The sequence below is a fragment of the Crinia signifera genome, chromosome 6 (assembly GCF_055691185.1).
Source record: "Crinia signifera chromosome 6, ASM5569118v1, whole genome shotgun sequence".
Lineage (NCBI taxonomy): Eukaryota > Metazoa > Chordata > Amphibia > Anura > Myobatrachidae > Crinia > Crinia signifera.
In genome coordinates, this window is record NC_139222.1 from 254,517,996 (window position 1) to 254,533,086 (window position 15,091).

Sequence of the window (15,091 nt, forward strand, 5' to 3'; positions counted from 1 at the left end):
CGCTCAACGGATTGCCGGTACAGGATGCAATGCCACTCTGTTACGCCTCCAGTTTAATTTAGTTAATAAACAATCCAATTTGTATAATTACTATTTGGTTTACATGGTAAGTATATCATTCATAACAGGTTAACTTACAACTGTAACCTGCAGAAACACCATATGCATGATAACTGTGTCTAACTTCAGCGCAGAGTACTGGGATTCTGATCTTCGTGTTTGTGGCGACTTTCAGACCGAGTTCCTGCAAAAACAAGCGCAAACGCAGAATAGAAGGAGTAAGAGGCAGTAACAGAGCAGAAACTACATCACTCACAAATAGTGGAAGGAATAATGAATGAAAAGATGAATGAAAATACCATCTTCTAATTACTGATTGATTGCACACAATAATTTAAGAAGAATGGGCAAAGTTATGGAAAGCGTTAAACTGCACATTACAAAAATGGTATGTAGTTACTATAGTACGTTCATCTATAGAGTGTAGACAGTGGGCAGGATGCACTAACATCCGCCACCCCTTACAGCCCCCTCCACCAGATACTGCATCAATACTAATTGCATACAGTATGCTCTAACACTGGGGTAGCCAACCCTAGTCCTCGAGAGCTACCAACAGTGCATGTTTTGCAGGTCTCCTCACAGTGGGCCTTATTCTGGTCTGTGCGGACGGAGCCGAATATGCGGGCAGGACCGTGCGTCCTAAACCCCGCCTTTCGTACGGATCGCTTACTCCGTCCGTACGCGGTAAGAAGCTGTCCGAACGGACCGCAAGTGTATTTCTCATGAATACACCTCCTCCATCTCAGGGAACCTCCCCCATCATTCGATGGTCGCAGACCATCGAATGCAGGACCGAGTGCTCCACCAGCTCCCGCAACCTCAGACCACACGGACATTTTTCCATGCAAAAGCAGGGATCTGGGCGGGCAGCTGACATCCGGCAATGTCATATGTCCGCCCCCTACACGTGCGTCACGGCTGCATTACCATACGTACGCCCAGCGTTTTCATGGGAACGCCCATGAAACGCGGGGCGTATGCATATGTTAATGAGCCCAAACAGCCCTTCACGCCCCTCTCCACCCCCTGTTCGTAGTGTACACATTTCATGCGGAATTTGGACGTTTGTCCCGTTCGCACATGCGCAGAGACGCCTCTGCACATGCGCAGACACTAAACATCGGCGGACCGACCGCACGCAGACATTACCGCACCAACCAGAATAAGGGCCAGAATCACAAGTGAGCTAATTAGCTCCATCTGTGTATCTTTTAAAATGTGTCAGTGATTAATGATTGCAGCTGTGCAGCAGCTAGGATGTCTGGAAAATGTGCACTGTTGGTAGCTCTCGAGGGCTAGGGTTGGCTACCACTGCTCTAACACATGCGATTAGCATCAAAAAGGGCTACTCTTGCGATAAGCAGCTGGCGGATGTGAGCGGGTCCCCGGCGGCTCTCCCCCTCTTCCTGTCTGGCTGCTAAGGACGGCTTTCAGCCATCAATGAATCAAAATCATTGATGGTTTATGGCTGATGTCAAATACATTTGCCATCAATTGGGGAGAACCAGATGATTTCCCTCCATCGATGGCAAAGCAATGTTTTGCTTTTGGGTTTTTTGCAAAGTGCAAACACCTGGGAAGCCCCGCCCCCATGTTTTGATAGGCCCACAGGCAGGGCCGGTGATAGGGTGTTCGGCACCCTCCTGCAAAAATTTTGCAGCAGGGGGGCGCATATTTAATAGTTACGCCACTGCCCATTACACATTATATCACACACAATAATGCCCATTACATATTATGCCACACATCATGATGCCCCTTACACAATATGCAGCACACTGTAATGCCCATTACACATTATGCCACACACCATAATGCCCATATGACATAATGACACACATTATGCTATACGTGACGTAATGCCCCAAGTACTCCTGCACATGCCCACAGTGGTATCGCTGCTTATTTAAAATGCCTACAGTTGGTGACAGTAGTAGTGCTGCTTATGCATGATTACCAAAGTAACCAATGGTAGAAGCCCAACCTATACATATGCCCACACCAGTTCCTGACAGTAGTAGCGCTGCCTGTACATATGCCCACACCAGTTGCTGACAGTAGTAGTGCTGCCTGTATTCCCACACCAGTTGCCAATGGCAGTAGCACTGCCTATACATATGCCCACACCAGTTGCCAATGGCAGTAGCGCTGCCTATACATATGCCCACACCAGTTGCCAACGGTAGTAGTGCTGCCTGTACATATGCCCACACCAGTTGCCAACGGTAGAAGTGCTGCCTGTACATATGCCTACAATGGTTGCCAATGGTAGTAATGCTGCCTGTACATATGCCCACAACAGTTGCTAATGGTAGTAGTGCTGCCTGTACATATGCCCGCACCAGTTGCTGACAGTAGTAGTGCTGCCTGTACATATGCCCACACCAGTTGTCAACGGTAGTAGTGCTGCCTGTACATATGCCCGCACCAGTTGCTGACAGTAGTAGTGCTGCCTGTACATATGCCCACACTAGTTGCCAACAGCAGGAGCGCTGCCTGTACATATGCCCACACCAGTTGCTGACAGTAGTAGTGCTTCCTGTACATATGTGTCACACTCTGTTATATTGTGTGAATACCTGGTACTCTGACATCACCTTGTCAGCTGATCTCAGCAGCCTATCACACCCCTACAGCTGAGTGATACTCCCTGTGAGAATGCCCACTGGTGCCAGAAGCAAGGTGTTATTTCCCTGAGCTACATGCTGTTCCTTGTCTCCCATGTCAAGTGAAAGATTCTGTTATCTGGCCCAGAATTGCAGTTGCTGTAATTCCCTGCACTCCAGCTAAGTACTTGTCTGCAAGTAATCAATCCTGCAAATACCTGTTCACCAAGCTCATCCTGCAAACTCCAGTGTTACCTGCCTATACAGCTGACTGCAATCACCATCTGCACAGTACCTGGGGAGATCCACTCTCAGTTTGCTCATTCAGTCTCTGTTCACTGCTTGTTGGTTTCAAGCTCATACCTGAAGTCACCCAGTGCTGCATAGTATTATCAGTGTCCAGTGTCTCAGGTACTCACACCATTCCAGCATTATACCTGTGTGTATCCAGCCTTCTGATTTACTGTTACCGACCTGGCTATCCCTGTGACCTGCAACTGCTAAATCCTTATCTGCACTACACTCCCTGATATCTGGTACTGACCTGGCTATCCCTGTGACCTGCAACTGCTAAATCCTTGTCTGCACTACGCTCCCTGATATCTGGTACTGACCTGGCTATTCCTGTGACAAAGAACCTGCTCAATCCCTGTGTACCTCCAGCCATCTGTTATTTGCTACCGACCCGGCTATACCTGTGACCTGCACCTGCTAAACCCTTGTCTGACTACTGCTACTTCCAGTGTAACCAGCACCTGTACGAGAAGCCTGGGCAGAGGGCCGCGACCGACGTGCCAGGTGCCGCAAAAGCCCAAATCCCGCTTGGAGGGGTCACTGGCAGAAAACCCCTGGCACGGTTAGACTCCGCACCTCTGCTCAGGTACAGTCAAATTCTCACACAGGTAGTGTCCTCCTCTGTGATCCGTGACAGATTGCTTCTGGCCTAATAAAAATGGACACTGCTGGTCAGACCCAGGTGACAGACCTTCATGTGGACTTAATGAAGATATGTGAGAGGTCGCAAGCATCCATGTTGCATTATTTAGCTGATTGTTTTACCATGGCTTCTCAGTCCCAAAGACTTTTTGCTGACTCAGTTAACCCTTGCATTCCTCCAGTCTTTTCCAATGAATTTGCTGGTAATCTGAAAACAGATGACTCAGTTAAAGGGACCACTCACAATTATTCACAGACCTTCCAGTCACCTGGTATCCAGACTTCTGTGAGACTGAGAGTTTTTGGGCAGATGTTAGAGCAGCTGCAAAAGATATTAATCAGGATTATTCAGTTTCTACCAGAACTTTTTGAAAAAATGCCTGATTCCATTAAAACCCCAGCGCAAGGCACTGCATTTAAGGAGTCTGTTGATTTAGGAGCCCTAAAAACTGAGATAACGTTCTCTGGACAGAAAAGAGAGAGGCATCAGAGCTTTCTAAGGCCCAAGTTGTCGGAAGCTGAACGCCAACGGCGCAAGGAATTGCAACTTTGTCTTTATTGTGCGGGTCCTGATCATTTCATTGAGAATTGCTCCCTGCGCAAATCCAGGAATCAGAGTAATGGCATCAGTGATAAAACATCTCGAGGGTCCTCATCAGTTCCAGTTTGCACCATTCAGACTATGGGTGTTAAGGAGAGTGTCCAAAGAGGAATTCAAGTTCAAGATTGGGGTCCTGTGACAAAAGCACCCAATTACAGGTTTGGACTTCAAAAGAGAGTTCTCAAATCTCTTAAAGTCAGTGGGAAATCTGTTCCTGCAACATCAGGAGGAATGACCAATGTTTCTATTGATGATCGGTTCCAAGGCCAAAAACCCGATTCTGAAAAGGGTGTTACGTCAGTCCAGCCCCAGGAGGGGGCTCCGTCAGTCCAGCCCCAGGAGGGGGCTCCGTCAGTCCAGCCCCAGGAGGGGGCTCCGTCAGTCCAGCCCCAGGAGGGGGCTCCGTCAGTCCAGCCCCAGGAGGGGGCTCCGTCAGTCCAGCCCCAGGAGGGGGCTCCGTCAGTCCAGCCCCAGGAGGGGGCTCCGTCAATCCAGCCCCAGGAGGGGGCTCCGTCAATCCAGCCCCAGGAGGGGGCTCCGTCAATCCAGCCCCAGGAGGGGGCTCCGTCAATCCAGCCCCAGGAGGGGGCTCCGTCAATCCAGCCCCAAGAGGGGGCTCCGTCAATCCAGCCCCAAGAGGGGGCTCCGTCAATCCAGCCCCAAGAGGGGGCTCCGTCAATCCAGCCCCAAGAGGGGGCTCCGTCAATCCAGCCCCAAGAGGGGGCTCCGTCAATCCAGCCCCAAGAGGGGGCTCCGCCAATCCAGCCCCAAGAGGGGGCTCCGCCAATCCAGCCCCAAGAGGGGGCTCCGCCAATCCAGCCCCAAGAGGGGGCTCAGCCAATCCAGCCCCAAGAGGGGGCTCCGCCAATCCAGCCCCAAGAGGGGGCTCCGCCAATCCAGCCCCAAGAGGGGGTTCCGCCAATCCAGCCCCAAGAGGGGGTTCCGCCAATCCAGCCCCAAGAGGGGGTTCCGCCAATCCAGCCCCAAGAGGGGGCTCAGCCAATCCAGCCCCAAGAGGGGGCTCCGCCAATCCAGCCCCAAGAGGGGGCTCCGCCAATCCAGCCCCAAGAGGGGGCTCCGCCAATCCAGCCCCAAGAGGGGGTTCCGCCAATCCAGCCCCAAGAGGGGGCTCCGCCAATCCAGCCCCAAGAGGGGATTCTGGCCTTCCAGCCCGAGGAGGGGCCTCAGAGCATCATACCCCAAGAGCGCCCTCAGAGTATGGTGTCCCAAGATGGATCATTGTGTGGCGTGCCCCAAGATGGATCAGTGTGCCATGCACCAGGAGGGGTCACAGTATGCCATGCCCCAGGAGAGATCTCCAGTCCCAGTAGGGTATCTGGTCTTGTAGACCTAGGAAGGGCATCTGAATTTGTAACTCCAGAAGGGGTGTATGATTTTTTTTCTCCAGGATGGGCAGCTGAGCTTCTAATGCCAGGGGAGATGTCTGAGTTGGCAGTTTCAGGAAGTGACTCCAGTGCCTCCAGTCCTAGTTCAGTTCTGTCTATACAGTCAAGTGGAAACCTTCCAATACTGGGTCCCAAAAAAGAAGTAAAGTTTTCTGAAATGAATAATATTCCAGCAGTTGTGGACTCTTCATTTGATTCTCTGCCTAGAAGTTTAGAGGATGGTCGACCATCCGTTTATTTCGATGGAGATCTGGATCAGTTTTATGCATTGGTTCGTCAATATCTTGCCGATGTGGATTCGGGATTGCTGACATCGCTTTCTTCTTCCAAGGTTGTGAAATATTTCCTTTTGGCCTTTAGGGGTAAGGCTTTGGATTGGGCTAACCCACTCATAGAGACCAAGGATCCTATTTTAGAAGATCTCTCAGCTTTTACTGAAGCAGTTCTACAAACGTTTGCTCCAAAAGCATCAAGATCTGTACCAGGTCCACAGTCTGCTATTTTGAGACTCGGGGTTGCTTCCTTGGTCTCTCTTCATGACGACTCCTCTAGGTATTCTGGTTCTTTGGATTCTTCATCCATTTCTGATACTACTGTCAAAAAGAAAAACATGGTTCTAACACTAGACCAGGACTCTGATTCTGATTTTTATCCCGTAATGGATGAAGCACCGTTTCCTGGTGGCCCTATATTTCAGAAAGCAGTTTTTGTTGAACCGGAGATTCCACCTCTTCCAAGTAGATCAAGACGTTCCAGAGGAGGGAAGAAGAGTCGTCGAAAGCATTAATTGCTACCAGTCCAAGGGGTGTCCGGAGGCCACCCATTCAGGGGGGAGTAATGTCACACTCTGTTATATTGTGTGAATACCTGGTACTCTGACATCACCTTGTCAGCTGATCTCAGCAGCCTATCACACCCCTACAGCTGAGTGATACTCCCTGTGAGAATGCCCACTGGTGCCAGAAGCAAAGTGTTATTTCCCTGAGCTACATGCTGTTCCTTGTCTCCCATGTCAAGTGAAAGATTCTGTTATCTGGCCCAGAATTGCAGTTGCTGTAATTCCCTGCACTCCAGCTAAGTACTTGTCTGCAAGTAATCAATCCTGCAAATACCTGTTCACCAAGCTCATCCTGCAAACTCCAGTGTTACCTGCCTATACAGCTGACTGCAATCACCATCTGCACAGTACCTGGGGAGATCCACTCCCAGTTTGCTCATTCAGTCTCTGTTCACTGCTTGTTGGTTTCAAGCTCATACCTGAAGTCATCCAGTGCTGCATAGTATTATCAGTGTCCAGTGTCTCAGGTACTCACACCATTCCAGCATTATACCTGTGTGTATCCAGCCTTCTGATTTACTGTTACCGACCTGGCTATCCCTGTGACCTGCAACTGCTAAATCCTTATCTGCACTACACTCCCTGATATCTGGTACTGACCTGGCTATCCCTGTGACCTGCAACTGCTAAATCCTTGTCTGCACTACGCTCCCTGATATCTGGTACTGACCTGGCTATTCCTGTGACAAAGAACCTGCTCAATCCCTGTGTACCTCCAGCCATCTGTTATTTGCTACCGACCCGGCTATACCTGTGACCTGCACCTGCTAAACCCTTGTCTGACTACTGCTACTTCCAGTGTAACCAGCACCTGTACGAGAAGCCTGGGCAGAGGGCCGCGACCGACGTGCCAGGTGCCGCAAAAGCCCAAATCCCACTTGGAGGGGTCACTGGCAGAAAACCCCTGGCACGGTTAGACTCCGCGCCTCTGCTCAGGTACAGTCAAATTCTCACACAGGTAGTGTCCTCCTCTGTGATCCGTGACAATATGCCCATACCAGTTGCCAACGGTAGTAGTGCTGCCTGTACATATGCCCACACCAGTAGCCAACAGTTGTAGCACTGCCTATACATATACCCACACCAGTTGCCAACGGTAGAAGTGCTGCCTGTACATATGCCCGCACCAGTGGCCAACAGCAATAGCGCTGCCTGTACATATGCCCACACCAGTTGACAACGGTAGTGTGCTACCTTTACATATGCCCATACCAGTTGCCAATGGCAGTAGCGCTGCCTGTACATACTGTATGCCCACACCAGTTGCCAATGGTAGAAGTGCTGCCTGTACATATGCCCACACCAGTTGCCAACAGTAGTAGTGCTGCCTGTACATATGCCCACACCAGTTGCCAACAGTAGTAGTGCTGCCTGTACATATGCCCACACCAGTTGCCAACAGTAGTAGTGCTGCCTGTACATATGCCCGCACCAGTTGCCAACAGCAATAGCGCTGCCTGTACATATGCCCACACCAGTTGATGACACTAGTAGCGCTGCCTATACAGATGCCCACACCAGTTGCTGACATTAGTAGCTCTGATTGTACATATGCCCACACCAGTTGCCAACGGCAGTAGCGCTGCCTGTATGCCCACACCAGTTGCCAACAGCAGTAGCGCTGCCTGTACATATGCCCACACCAGTTGCCAACAGTAGTAGTGCTGCCTGTACATATGCCCACACCAGTTGCCAACAGCAATAGCACTGCCTGTACATATGCCCACACCAGTTGATGACACTAGTAGCGCTGCCTATACAGATGCCCACACCAGTTGCCGACATTAGTAGCTCTGATTGTACATATGCCCACACCAGTTGCCAACGGCAGTAGCGCTGCCTGTACATATGCCCACACCAGTTGCCAACGCAAGTAGCACTGCCTATACATATGCCCACACCAGTTGCCAACAGTAGTAGCGCTGCCTTTACATATGCCCACACCAGTTGATGACACTAGTAGCGCTGCCTATACAGATGCCCACACCAGTTGCTGACATTAGTAGCTCTGATTGTACATATGCCCACACCAGTTGCCAACGGCAGTAGCGCTGCCTGTACATATGCCCACAGCAGTTGCCAATGCAAGTAGCACTGCCTATACATATGCCCACACCAGTTGACAACAGTAGTAGCACTGTCTGTACATATGCCCACACCAGTTGCCGGCGCAAGTAGCACTGCCTATACATATGCCCCACACCAGTTGCCGATGCAAGTAGCACTGCCTATACAGATCCCCACACCAGCTGCCGACAGTAGTAGCACTGCCTATACATATGCCGACACCAGTTGCTGACAGTAGTAACGTTGCCGATAAACATGCCCAAACCAGTTGCGGACAGCAGTAGCGCTGCCTTTACATATGCCCACACCAGTTGCCAACGGTAGTAGCGCTGCCTGTACATATGCCTGCACCAGTTGCCAAAGGCAGTAGCGCTGCCAGTACATATGCCCACACCAGTTGCCAACGGTAGTAGCGCTGCTTGTACATAGGCCCACACCAGTTGCCGATGCAAGTAGCACTGCCTATACATATGCCCACACCATAGTTTAACAGTATCGATGGTCAGTTGCAATATTGCCATTGCCATGCTACTTTGGCTAATCTGTGTAATTCACAATCAGAGCAGGCAAGAAGCTCTGGAGGCACCAGCGCAGGAAGCAAATGCCCGCAGCACCGTCTGCTCTTGCTTGAAGGCCAAGTTGAGCCCATACATTAAGATGACTTTGTAATGTTGACACTGTGAACAAGTGGACATTATGTCAGTGTCAAAATTATGAATGTTGACATGTTAAATGTCAACATTGCAACCATAAATGTCGACATTCCTGACTGTCAACATTCTGATCATGTTAACAGTCTGCTGTTGCCATCCTGAACATCGACGTGGTATACCACAGCCATCTAAATAATGTGCGTGTCTTGTTGTGAAGCAGCAGAGAAAACTTACAAGCATCTGTACAGGATATATAAAATCACATCTTTATGTAACTAACCTTAAAGGTCTTATAGGCATCAATGTCCCCGTCAGGGGTAGAGGGATTGTAATACACTCCATTCATAAATATAGGCTCCAGCCTGATACATGGGTCTTCTCGTTGCTCCTCTAGATAATGGCCTTCGTGGTAGTAATCAGACAAGTCTACAACTGGCAGCAGATCGTACACCTGAGTGAAAGGAACAGCTGCGGTCACAATGGCTGTCATTACATTAGCGCTGGGGAAATATCTCAATTTCCTACCGATTTTGCAGACAATTCGGCCTCGGGTTTCAGCAGTAACACACTGGCATCTACTGCCCGCACTGCGCACAGGGAGTTTGGCAGAGTGGAGAGTGTGAGGTCGGCATGGGATCCGGGGAGAGCCTCGGCCACAGAGAAGGAGTGCTTCACCTGCAATCAGACAGAATGAGGCAGAGTGAAGATGGAGCAGCGGCTGGTTCACAGATTTCTAACCCAACAAATTAAATTCCCACTTCTTGCAAATGTAGATGTTCCACTTGTTCATATCACAAAACAATGTCTTTGCAGCCAGGTCTATTATTGTGCTGGCCACACATGTATGGATATACAGTATAGAATGAAAAGATGACTATGTCTATGGCTTGATACAAAGTAGTAATTCTTCCCGATTTTTAAGCAATCCCATTTGGCCTGTGAAACATTGGACCTACAGATGGGGCCGCTCTCATTAGAACGGCTCCTGGCGAAGCAATTGCCATCGCCATCCACCACCTCATGCCTGGAAGGGGGCGCATGCATGAGACGCGCATGCGCCCCATTCCCGGAAGCCCCACGCAGTCCTGTCCCCATCTCCCCACTAACTGCCCGCTGCTGCAAACTGTCTCCCCACTCACTGCCCGCTGCTGCAAGCTGTCTCCCCGCTCACTGCCTGCTCCATGCCCATCTCCCTGAAGCAGAGACAGGCAGGGAAGCACCCTGTCCCCGCTCCCTGCTGCCCAGTTGAGTGGGATGCGCAAGCGAGTGAGACGCTCGCACGTCCCCACCACGCCAACCTCCAGCTCCACCAGAAACATAACCATTGTGGGATGGCTGACTGGCGCTCCATCTATAAATCAATTGTGGATGGATGTGCAGCACACAAGGATAATTCAGACCTGCTTGCTAGGCTGTGTATATATTTACTGCCTAGCGAGCAGGTAAACACCAAACGCATGCCCCCTTAGCCAATCAAACCTCCGCAACACGATGCGAGCGTATGTGTGCGTATGAGCGTATGAAACGCCCAGCGTTCCCATGGGCGTTCCCATGTAAATGCTGGGCATTCTCATGGTAATAACCCAATGACATGGCCCGTCCTGTCCTCGTACAGGACACAAACAAACCCAAGACACCTGAGAGTGTCTTAGTCTTGCGTATACGTTCCACATCATTTGATGGTCGAGGACCATTGAATGATGTGGGTTTGGCCCCAAAGGCTGCGAATGGATGTTTATGCAAAAAATCCATTCGCAGACATGCAGGCGGGCGGCAATGCAAGTGCTGGGCAGGCTTAAAAAGAAATGCATCGTGGAAAACTTTGCAGCACTGCGTGTCAACCAGAATAACCTCCTAAGACTTTTGAGGCAAATTGTAAGGAATATCTATGATTATATGCTCCTCCTACCACTAGGAGTCTCTGTATTTACACGTTTGCCCTTTTCCAAGATGGTCAGTTTGAGATCAAAGAGAAGCCATCTTGGATCCTGTTTTCTGTTTAGGCCTAAAAATGCACTTCCTGGATCTAATCCCTGCTTGAGTATTCTGCTTGCTCAGCTCCTGCTACCTGCCACACTTCTCTACATCTGACTACCCTCCTGTGTACCGAACCGGCTTACCGTCTGACTACCTTCCTGTGTTCCGAACCGGCAAACGTCTGACTACCCTTACGTGTACCGAACCAGCTTACACCTGACCACCCTCCTGTGTACCAAACCGGCAAACGTCTGACTACCCTCGTGTGTACCGAACCAGCTTACACCTGACTACCTTCCTGTGTACCGAACCAGCTTACGTCTGACTACCCAGGTGTGTAATGCATTGGCTAATGTATGACTATTCCCTGGTGCATGTGCTTGGCCATTGGACTTCAGTTAAAACCACCAGTATTGTACCACACGTGTTGGTCTAGGGCAGTATTGTGAAACTGCAGGAGATACATATCCATAGTTGCCTACCCTCCTGCATTATGCAGGAGACTCCCTGACATAGCAGCAATCTCCCTCTCTCCTTCATTAGTCTAGCAATCTCCCTCATGTCACCTAGCCCACATTTCACTGTTACATTTTTTTGGGAAAAAGGAATGAGAGATAGATACATTTACATTGAATCATCAGCACCAATTCCCAGCACTTTAGTATATCTTACTAACTGCTTTTGGGCTCATCTCCATTTGGATACAAGTCATTTTAAAAGATTCCTCTCAGATGTAGCAGTGCACACCCACGCTTCTAAGTGCCACGTTCAAAATCTCTTTTCACAAACTCTCCATATATGGAACTAGACATGCCCTTTGGGTGGAGGACACCCCCCTCAATGGGGTACTGTGCAAAATTCTACTACCAACTATAGTAGAGGGGGGCGGTAGGATGGGTGGCAGCAAGTGGGAGGTCCGAAATACAGTATATTGGCTTTCACCGTCATTGCTTTGTATAATAAAACAAATGTATAAGAAAATGTTAGGGACAGGGACATAATGCAGAGTACATACAATACCTTGTTTGCAAAGCACTTGGCCACCTTGAAGCTGACGCTGTCTGCAATGACCTCGCCGCTCCCCAGCACCAGGTACACTAGCACCTTGGCCAGTGGTGCAGTGTTAACGCTGACAGGAAGAGGAAATGTAAATTGTCCGTGTGATTCTAAAAAAAGACACAATATATATAATATAAACCATAATCTTTTATCACTTTACTATCAATGTACTGTAGGAGAGCAGAACATATATGAAAATCTAATACACAATAATAGAAATTGTCCATTTTTTAAAGATTGATTTACGTCAAGAACAAATATTTATATCTTATCCAAAACAAATTTTTAAACATTTTTATATATATATATATATATATATATATATATATATATATATATATATTTTTTAAACATCACAAACAGAACAGGATAATTGTTGATTTTCCCATACTAAAGTTCTGAGGTGGGGTTAATTTGCATACAGCAAACACTGCAAGAGGGTGTTGGTATGCAAAGGGACAAGAGAGTCCTTCTGTTTTTGGCAGGAACAGGAAGATTATCTACTGGTGGCCGGTCAGTATTTGTTTGTGACCAGGTTTGATAACGCGGGTGGCAAACAATGAGACCACGCCAGTGGCGGATTGGCCTGCTGGGGCATGGGGCGGATCCTGCTTCGGTGGTCCCTTTGTCCACTCATTGGTCACCCTCTCCCTTCCGCAGAGCCGGCTGTTGCGATTGGAGCTGCGCTGAAGTGGGCAGTCTGAAGGGACCCGATGACGCCATTGAATTGCATCATAGTGGCCCTATTCCCATTTCCCCACTGTACAATGCCTGTAATATTGTCATTGGGCAGCAGCAGAGTGGCCACGATGATGCAATCGCAAGTGCCAAGTTCTGTACTGCTTCCTATACACACCCCCACCTCTATGCATTATCATGCCAGACCCCTGCTACACCGAGCTGGCTGCCCTCTCCCAGAATACCAGCAACCCTAGTGCAAATAGAAAAATGAAATGTATTTATAATAAATATAGATACATTTTAAAAAAGAAAGAAAACAATTGTAGTTTAGAAAAAAATTATTTTACTAAACACACAATTCGCAAAATTTTCCAAAATATTCATTTATAGGAATGTAACCTTATTTTCTCAATGCCTGTACCCATCTGTGCCCCTACCCATTACTTCCTGTACATTTTGCCTTGGTGGAGTAGTGGAAGCAGAAGCTGGTGGAGTCATGGTCTGACTATTTGCTGTTGTTGTGGATGGTGCAGGTTCACTTTCATGATGTACAAGCGCCTCTCGGAAATGTGTTGCTTTTTAGTAAATGGCACGGTGTACCAACTGCACGTTAAGGGGACGATTCTGGATCACACGCAGAGATTTAAACAAGAACTAAAAACTGTACTTACTATATTCATTTATAATCACTCTACCTTGATTTTGGTTTAATTTCACTTCATGCTTTCCAGAATTCACAATGCCGCCCTTTGCCATCACCTGTGTAGAGGAAATGTTAAATGCACGATAAGAAAGAACACCAAACATATGTCTTTAGATACCTTGTTAGCAGCTATGTATAGGACAGGGAACCGTGTTTTGTTTACAATATATAGAGGAATGGTAAGCATTGTGGAAAGCATTGTCACTAAGGGTGGGATGTATTATTATACATCGCCGCCCCTCGCCGCCCAGCCGTCGCGATGCTACCACATATGTACTAACAGGGTGCGGCGATACCTGTAATGTGGTGTGCGGTGGGTCTCCGTCACATCCCAGCGGCTGTCAGTGTCCCCGGCGTCTCCTCCTCCCCCCTGCAGCCGGATGTGCTCCCGGCTGTGACACCTGCTGGGGGAGGAGGAGATCGATGGAGGACGGGAGGGGGGGCACGCGGACGGTGGACGGCGGGCGGCGATACAAGCCCATAGGCTTCTATAGGGTATCGCCACCCAGAGGTGGCGATACCCTGCCCGGCAGAGACGGGGCGGATGGGTAATGGTACATAGGAAAATTCGGTAAAACCACTGTTTTACCGCATTTTCCCTTTAGTACATCCCGCTAGAGCCACCCCATTGGGACTGCTCCCCATCTAATATATATATATATATATATATATATATATATATATATAAGAACAATAATCTCCAAAATTGCGCTATTCTTTTACAATATGTGGTCGCTGTTGACACTCTATCCCCTACTAGTAGAGATAGACCAAAACAAATATACCAACAATAGTGTCTTCAGCGCCCTAGATGGGTAATGTCCAACCAATATTTCAACAAAACATTTTTCAATAAAAACTTTTTCTCAATAAAATATTGACAAAGACTATTGAAGTGGTTCTTTTGTAAGAAATTTTTCTTTTATTTTCAGTACATCTGACCAACACCCAACGCGTTTCGTCTCATAAGAGACTTCATCAGGGGTACAAGATCTAAAACATAACATATATTTTATAAGATACATAATATTGGACATTACATTAAAAATGATAATATTCATAAAAGTATATAGGAGTATATGATAGTGAAGATGGAGAGACTTGGATAGGGGAAAATATGGAGATATTATTTCATAAAGGTACATACCTTAGAATAAACAAGGTTTAATATGCCCATTTAGGGTCAAAGGGTAAAGATAACACGTGGACAATGTGGTTAGGGTCCAACCTCTAGTACCACCGGATACAATTTTGAACCTAATGATATAGTAGAAGTGGGGTACTTTAATTGTAAGCCAATATTTCTTATTGCATATACATATATCAAATGGGCTTCAAAGTACATACCTTCTTTCTAATTATAGGCTGTTTAAATAAGATGTTTTAGATAATCTGATGTCTTTGACAATATGCTTAAAAACTTGAATGATGCACCTAATTAGGAAAATGAACATAATACATATGTGTATCATCATTCACATTTCTATTTGGGCATAGTGTA

General features: G+C 48.0%; 1 protein-coding gene across 2 annotated transcripts in view; it reads right to left on the reverse strand.

Annotated features, from left to right (window-relative positions):
• The window catches only part of LOC146009224 (alpha-2-macroglobulin-like), a 90,469-nt gene that overhangs the window by 34,424 nt on the left and 40,954 nt on the right, over positions 1-15,091 (reverse strand). For both annotated transcript variants that reach the window (XM_083149382.1, XM_083149381.1), the window contains exons 13-17: positions 13,583-13,646; positions 12,168-12,313; positions 9,696-9,845; positions 9,451-9,621; positions 139-244 (exon numbers count right to left, since the gene is read on the reverse strand). In XM_083149382.1, the coding sequence (XP_083005508.1) occupies positions 139-244; positions 9,451-9,621; positions 9,696-9,845; positions 12,168-12,313; positions 13,583-13,646 (637 nt within the window). The remainder of the gene's footprint in view (positions 1-138; positions 245-9,450; positions 9,622-9,695; positions 9,846-12,167; positions 12,314-13,582; positions 13,647-15,091) is intronic.